The sequence below is a fragment of the Microtus oregoni genome, unplaced genomic scaffold (genome assembly GCF_018167655.1).
Source record: "Microtus oregoni isolate MIOR12 unplaced genomic scaffold, Mior012 000018F_ref0000195, whole genome shotgun sequence".
NCBI classification, from domain to species: domain Eukaryota; kingdom Metazoa; phylum Chordata; class Mammalia; order Rodentia; family Cricetidae; genus Microtus; species Microtus oregoni.
The window spans coordinates 3,653,366-3,661,168 of NW_024543077.1; the positions used below are offsets into that span (position 1 = coordinate 3,653,366).

General features: G+C 54.0%; 1 protein-coding gene across 1 annotated transcript; it reads left to right on the forward strand.

Annotated features, from left to right (window-relative positions):
- Positions 1 to 440: 440 nt before the first annotated feature.
- Positions 441 to 6,615, forward strand: LOC121458929 (mitochondrial uncoupling protein 2-like). Its single transcript, XM_041668353.1, has 8 exons — positions 441 to 702; positions 1,396 to 1,557; positions 3,693 to 3,914; positions 4,040 to 4,250; positions 5,035 to 5,229; positions 5,312 to 5,413; positions 5,685 to 5,865; positions 6,228 to 6,615. Exons 3-8 carry the CDS (start codon positions 3,789 to 3,791, stop codon positions 6,340 to 6,342), a joined length of 930 nt encoding a protein of 309 aa, XP_041524287.1. The 5' UTR covers positions 441 to 702; positions 1,396 to 1,557; positions 3,693 to 3,788; the 3' UTR covers positions 6,343 to 6,615.
- Positions 6,616 to 7,803: the final 1,188 nt, after the last annotated feature.

Sequence of the window (7,803 nt, forward strand, 5' to 3'; positions counted from 1 at the left end):
CTCCCATAATGCCTGTTAGTCCGGACTCAGGGCTCAAGTATTATTTTTATGTCTGTCACCCTTGCATGACCATTATCTAACTGAGGTCCGGTCCACCTGCTGGGACTGCAGCAGGCTGGGCTCTGCCCTGCCTTCTTCCTTGCGGGGCGCAGGCCTGGCTGCGGACCGCACAGAGAGGGGGAGGCCAGGTGCCCTCGCCCCACCCCAGCCGTTGGGCACCCGGGTCCCCAGGGAGCGGCAGAAGGCGGGAACGTCAGCCTCACCCCACCGCCGCGCCCGGGTTGGTTCCGGTCCCTGGAGCCCGTGCCCCGCCCGGTCCGCAGGTGGCTTGTAGAGTGTAGGGTCGCGAGCCAGAGCGGGGTCCAGTCAGTCTGGCTGTCCTCACAGTGGGGCAGAGTCAGAGACCAGACCCCGGAACCAGAGACCAGAGGGCCGAGATTATCTGCCCTCGCGGAAACAAGGACGACACTAGCCTCCCAGACAACCACCACAGCTTCTCACCCGGGGGAGTGGGCCGCCTTGGCTCCGCCCCGGCCACACCACGCCCCGACCACGCCCGCGAGCCTTAAGTTCCTCAGCCGCGGGTTCGCAGCCACTATCGGCCCCGCCCGCAGTGCCTTCGGATCGAGCGCTTCCTAGGCAGCCTTCACTTGCCTGTCGTCGGACACCGCCGCTCTCACTAGTGTGTTCTCCTGCGGTCCGGTGAGCGTGGCCCCAGCCCTGCGCCGGCCGCACCAGCTCCCTCCCACTCCATCTCTCTTTGCTCTTTCTTTTCCCTTCCCTGGAGGCCTAGTTTGCCCTCTCTTGTTCCTTTCTGTCTCTTTCCTTTACCAAGTTTCTTTGTTCTGCGTCTCTGGCGTCCATTTGGTTGTAGGTTAGCCTTTATCCGTCCACTCCTTCCCCTTGGCCACGATGCATACAGCCTGCCTTTGTGGGGGTGGGGGTAGGGGACTTCCACGTCAGCGGTGACCAGAATGACTGTCACCAGGCTGCTCTGTGCCATGTGCCCTCAAACCTGTTCTGGTTTCTGGGGTTGTTTGTGCCTGGAGGAGGCCTAGAAATTAACTGGACACTGTCGGACTCTCCAATCTGCCTGAGACCAGAGGTGGGAGTAGGGACACAGAGGGACTGAGCTTGCTTATCATGATCGCACACAGAGACACAGTGCTCCACTCAACAGTCAAGTGAGTGTGTCCCAGCACAGCCGGGCTGCCTATCTACACAACTGTGGGGGAAAGAAGTTTGGAACTCAGCCAGAGTGTGGGAGATGTGGTTACCCTGAGTGAAACAGGCCCTGGGTTCCTCCCAGCAGGCTGATGACCCTTCCTTTGTAGGCTGTGTTCCTGCAAAGAGAACAACCCGTTCTAAACTTGGCTTCTTTCCTCTCACCCACAGGACACATAGTATGATCTTTAAGTGTTTCGTTTCCCAGCCACTTTCTATGGAAAATCGAGGGGATCAGGCCATGATAGCCACTGGCAGTTTTGAAGAAAGGGACACCTTTAGAGAAGCTTGATCCTGGAGGCCTCAGTGTGAGACCTCAAAGCTCCGTGCCAGGTAAGAGCCAGGCTAAGGAAGCCGGCTTTCCTCCCTCAGGTCTGTAGTCCAGGACTGCAGTCAACAGGTCATCAAAACTACCCTCCTCCACCCTGGCAAGTGACTCTTCACAGTTCAGTACACACTCTTGCCACCCTGGTCGCCTTCTGGTCCTTAAAGATGGCGGTCTGCGGTGTGTAAAGGAAATCCTAACCCAAGCGGAACCAGACTTGACAGTCAGCAGCAGAGGGGGCAGGAGTTTATTGGGCCTCTGGTTCTGTATTTGTCGTATTTTGTCCGTGTGCGTGTGTGTGTGTGTGTGTGTGTGTGTGAAGGCATGTGGGTGCCAGGACAGGTAGATGGCGGTCAGAAGACAACTTCTACCATCTGGGCCCCAGGGATCAATCTTAGTTCCTCAGATTCAGTGGCAAGCACCTTTACCCATCTTGCCAATCTGAACTCCCTTCTTTGACCACCCCTGTGAATGAGATTAGCTTTTTACTACCTACAATTTTACTTGTCTGGTCCTATCAAATGGTTTTTAGTTTTGTTTTGTTTGTGGGTCTCACCACGCGACTTTGGTTGACCTACATAGGCCAGGCTGGCCTTGAACTCAGAGATCCACCTGCCTCTGCCTCCCAAGTCCAGGAACTAATGGCATGCATCACCATGCCTAGCATGATTAACTTTCTAGGTCTGGGTTTTAGTTGTAGCAATAGCTTTAGTACAGGTGATCTTTGCCTCTATACCCAACCCTAAAGGGCCTAACCTTTGGAAAACCCGAAACAGCATTCATAATGGCAGCTGGGCCACCTGTTTTTGGTCCGGACAGCAAACTTCATCTTTCTGGGTTTCCCACCGTGCTACCCTTTAGCTCCAGATCAGGCAGACATACATGCGTCATGCCGCTGACGCCTGGAAAAGAGATGTGGTCAACACCTCTCAGAACTGTTGAATTGGCGTGAAGGGGCCCCTCAGAGCCTGGGACTGAGAAAACTGAGGCATTAAGTGTAGAACAGAACAAACTGAGCAGCTGTGGAGCCTGCAGACAATAGGGACCTAGGGAGGGCAGCTGCCTCACGGGCTGCTCTCAGGAGTGTGGAGTCTAGGAGCACCTGCACCCCACTCTTACAGTTTGCCATTTGATTCCTAGTCTCACTAAGCCCCAGGGGCCCGAGACTCAAAGAGAACCGTTGTCATGGTGACTTTCTCTGATGGCTCTGTTTGTCCCAGCTGTTTTGTTTCCATGATTGTCTATGTTCACAGGTGACTACCACCACATCCTCCCTCCCCCAGCTATGGCTCTCCTTCTGAGCCCTAGCAACACAGGCAACCAATCAAGCTGAGCTCACAACAGTTGCACCCATGAAATCAGAGAAGTGAAATTAGGGAAGAAGAAGCAGGTCACCCTCCCCCACTGGGTGCTGGGCTCACTTCCTCCTGGGGCAGTGAGAAGGGTGGTGTTCCAATTCTAAGAACAAAATGGGCCTTTTGGTTTCCTGTATCTCCTCTGCATAGCCGTGACCTGCATCTCCCATCCCACCACAAAGAACTGAGAATGTCCCCCCACCGGAGGAAAACAAACAGGCCTCCTGGTGGACCAGGTCTCCCATCTTTCCCCTGTGCCTGCCAATAAACCTGGAGAGGTGGATGGTGAACCTCTGTAAACCTACACCTGTGGACGCAAAGGACCTGAGCTGTGGGGGCTGGCAAGGATGGAATTAACATCTCTCTCCAGTAATTACATGCCAGCCAGAACCTCTCCTGTAGGGTTTGACCTGCCAGGTCCTGCTCTGGCAGAACTTTCCCTTACTTCTGTAGCCCTTGGGATAGACCCACAGAACAAGATTGTAGGCCTCCTCTTTGGAGTCTGTGCCAGCAGATCAGGAGCCCATTGGTGGCTGTGAGGCAGTCTTAGAATGACCCGGAAGCCATTGTCCCTACACTAAATAAGAGGGAACCCTTCACAGAATATCAGCTCCTTGCAGGAATTGCTTCCCAGACCCTGTGACTACTCTTGGATCTCTCCCCTGGTTTCCCTCCTGTATGAGACCTCCTTGGTACCTATAGGGAAAGTGGGCAGGGATAAGTAGGCGATGAGAGGGAGGGAGGCTGGGGGATGCTGTTACCCAAGGTCTTCTCTTCTTTTGGCTTAGATTCCAGCAGAGTTCCTCTGTCTCGTCTTGCTGATCGAAGGCTCCCACTTCTCAGATTTTTCTCCATCTTCTGGGAGGTAGAACGAGACCAGAATCATGGTTGGTTTCAAGGCCACAGATGTGCCCCCGACAGCCACCGTAAAGTTCCTGGGAGCTGGGACAGCTGCCTGCATTGCAGATCTCATCACGTTTCCTCTAGACACCGCCAAAGTGCGGCTGCAGGTGAGGATGAAATGTAGCTCCCTCCCTTGGTCAGACCCGTCAGGGGCGATGAGGATCCTAGAGCTGGCATGAGATCGGCAGAACCATCCGCCAGTGCTTATAGCCACTTCATCTTGGCTTTTCAGATCCAAGGAGAAAATCAAGGGCTAGTGCGCACTGCAGCCAATGCCCAGTACCGTGGCGTGCTGGGCACCATCCTAACCATGGTGCGCACTGAGGGTCCACGCAGCCTCTACAATGGGCTGGTCGCCGGCCTGCAACGCCAGATGAGCTTTGCTTCGGTCCGCATTGGCCTCTACGACTCTGTAAAGCAGTTCTACACCAAGGGCTCAGAACGTGAGTGTGCAGCTAGGACCCAGCCGATTATGACCTTAGTTCACTTAGCTGAATGGCTCCTTTAGGCTTCCCAAGACCCCTGGGAGGATCAGAGAAGTGGAGAAGTGGAAGGGACCCCACCAAGGCTGTCTAGGCTATGAGCAGGGTATGAGCCCATGAGAGTCCTCACAACCACCATGGCAGTAGGTGACCTCCTGGGTCACCTGAAGCTTGAAATAGGGGAAGGATTGGGCTAAAGACACACTGGAGAGACAGCAACCACATCTTTTTGCCCTGATAGCCTGTATTCTTTTATCTCCTTAATAAGCTTTCCTTGGAGGGTAGGGGGTTGAGACAGGTCTTACAGCCCTGGCTGGCCTGGAGTCAGACCATCTCTACCTGCCTCAGGCTCCCAAGTGCTGACATTAAGTATGTGTCACCACAGCCCCCTGACATGTAAGGAAACTGAGCACCCACGGCAAGGATGCTTTTCCCAGGATGACACTGTAGGAAGAGGTAGAGCTCCACCGACAACCTATCTCAAGTCCAGTTCTACTAGGAGAAGTCACCTCTCTTGGTCTTGGGTTTCACATTTGGTAAATGTAACTGACTGATTTCCCAAGGCTGCAAAGTAGCTTAAATGAGCACATTTGAGAAAGTACTGTCTCCATTTTGTGTTACTCCTTGTTATACCCCTGTGAGGACTATATAGAGCAAGAGTAGTCTAGTTGCATGGTGGTTTGGCAAGAGTATGGTGTACATGAGTGCAAGCCTGGCTGACCACTGACCCTTTGTGTGCCCACAGATGCAGGCATCGGGAGCCGCCTCCTGGCAGGTAGCACCACAGGTGCCCTAGCTGTCGCTGTGGCCCAACCTACAGATGTGGTAAAGGTCCGCTTCCAGGCTCAGGCCCGGGCTGGCAGTGGTCGGAGATACCAGAGCACCGTCGAAGCCTACAAGACCATTGCACGAGAGGAGGGCATCCGGGGTCTCTGGAAAGGTGTGTGCTGGGTGTTGGCTTTCTTGTCCTCCCCTCCTTTCTCTCACACCCTGAGCTCACACAAACTCTCCTTCCTCTACAGGGACCTCTCCCAATGTTGCCCGTAATGCCATTGTCAACTGTGCTGAGCTAGTAACCTATGACCTCATCAAGGATACTCTCCTGAAGGCCAACCTCATGACTGGTAAGAGCTGGGGGCGGGTATTGTTCTCTAAAGACCACATCTTCTCATCTTGTTTGCCTTTTTGCTTATAGTTTATATTTCTCACCATTCAGATTCACTTTGTACATAATAGAACAGGCTAGATTGGCCAAAAGAATCTTTTAAATTTTTCTAAGGGATCCTAGCTGCAGTCTGTGTCCTTTAAACCTCTCCTTACAACTCTTTCCTGCTGCAATCACCGGTCAGGGTGGGCTGGGGAGAGCTCACCGCCTTTCCTGCTGCTCTGTGGCAGATGACCTCCCTTGCCACTTCACTTCCGCCTTCGGGGCGGGCTTCTGCACCACGGTCATCGCCTCCCCCGTCGATGTAGTCAAGACGAGATATATGAACTCTGCCTTGGGCCAGTACCGCAGCGCAGGTCACTGTGCCCTTACCATGCTCCGGAAGGAGGGACCCCGAGCCTTCTACAAGGGGTGAGTCTCTGACCCCCACCCAACCCCAGGCCTCATAGAAGGGAGGGAACCACCAGGAAGTGAGATGCAGCCAAGTGCCAAACACCCCAAAGTTGTGGTCACCTCTATTTTTTAGAGGGGAAAGGGAGTGGCTCAGGGGTAGCGTGCTTGCCTAGTATGCTGGAGGATTCTACTCACCAGTACAGCAAAACCAGTGAGTTGGCTGCTGGAGATTCTTGCTCTTGGGCACAGAGCTGTGGGGCTCTTCTCCAGATCCTCTCAGCCTCCTTTGAGATAGAGTCCATGGGCTGGATGGATGGCCAGGCCCCATGGTAGAAGCAGAGGGTGGACGTACCTCCATGACTTGTGTTTTCTCTTTCTAGGTTCATGCCTTCCTTCCTCCGCTTGGGGTCCTGGAACGTAGTGATGTTTGTCACCTATGAGCAGCTCAAAAGGGCTCTGATGGCTGCCTACGGATCCCGAGAGGCACCCTTTTGAGCATCTTCCACTGATGCTGGACCCTGCTTACCTCCCTGCTCTGCCTTTTCCTCCATCCTCTGCCCAGCCCCACACCTTTCCAGTCCCTCATTTCCCTCACCCCTACTCCCTTCCCACCTCATCTCCCTGTGCCCCAGTGCCGATAGCCCCACAATGAGAAGGCCTGACACCAGTCAAGACCTTGAGCCCTTAGTCATTTTTAACAGTTAAACCCAAATCTTTGTCTTCATTCCCAGCCCAGCTCAGCCAGCCTCCGCCCATAAAGCAAGCTCAACGTTGGTGTCTTCTATCTCTCATAAACTGTGTCTAGAGGTCTTGAGTTAATGGGCCTTTTCAGCATCTTGGCAGGCAGGGCAGGAAGCCAGTGACTTTAAAAAGGGATGACGGTAACATCAGGGGAGGGGTTCATGGGGTCATCTAGTCCATTCCTCCAGACCCAGCCTACATTGAGGGGACAGTGGAACAGCCCAGGGAAACAGCAGAACCCTTGCCCACCTGCCCTTCCCTTGGGGCTCTGTAAGCTGTCACTCAGCACCTGGCACTCTATAGAGCTGCCATCCCCACCCCCACTGGCCAGGCCTGCCCATTTGCACAGTGAAAATACTCCTGTCCCCGAACATCAACTTGTTGAGAGATGTAGACAAACTCCAGAACCTTCCATTGGGGGGGGGGGGGGGCTTGCTTTAAAACACATAATCTACCTTCCCAAGTCATAGACTCCCGAGGGCAAGTTAGGCTCTCCCTGACTATAAGCACACCCGTAGGCGTGCCCTGAACCAGGACAGGGCAGGCCTGACCCACTGAAGGACTGGGCTTGGGTCCCTGGCAAACATTCAGCTTGTAGGGATTTTGTTTTGATGTTTGAGACAGGGTTTCACACTGTAGCCCAGGCTGGCCTGGAACTCACTTTGTAGTCCAGGCTGTCCTCAAACTTATTACGATTCTGCCTCAGCTTCCCAAGTGCTGAGATTACAGCACCACACCTGACTTCTAAGGACCCTCTCTTGGAAGTCTTACCCTCTCCAAGGTTGGCGACCAGCCAAGGCTTAGGTCGTTTAGTTCATCCTCTTTCCAGCTGTCTTCAGGTAGGAGAGCGAGGCAGGGCTGCTTCTTTTCAAGGAGCGGGGACTGTGAGGTCCCAGATCTGGACTGTGTCAAGTCTCTGAGGCCCATCTTACACAGGTTTCGGATGAGGGCCAGGACAAGGCATACATTATTGGGGCTCCTTGGGGAATTGAGTCTGGCCACTGTGAAGCCAGGCCTGGACAACAGGATGTCCTCCCAACCTAAAGCTGCTCCGCCTTCTGGCCCTCCACTCCTTAGCAGGATGTGGATCAGAGCTAGAGGGCTGCACCTTCCCAGTGCTTGACAAGAGGCCAGGATGTTAGACTGACTCCCATAGAACAGTGTGCCCAGTCCTCAGTTTCTGATAACTCCAGCCACAGTCTCAGGCCTGATAAC

Bases quoted from the DNA above. Each gene is read 5' to 3' on its own strand.
- LOC121458929 (XM_041668353.1), top strand. From the start codon at position 3,789: ATGGTTGGTTTCAAGGCCACAGATGTGCCCCCGACAGCCACCGTAAAG. The intron at 5,414-5,684 runs GTAAGAGCTGGG...GCTCTGTGGCAG, and splicing joins GAAGGCCAACCTCATGACTG to ATGACCTCCCTTGCCACTTC. The intron at 5,866-6,227 runs GTGAGTCTCTGA...TTCTCTTTCTAG, and splicing joins CCCCGAGCCTTCTACAAGGG to GTTCATGCCTTCCTTCCTCC.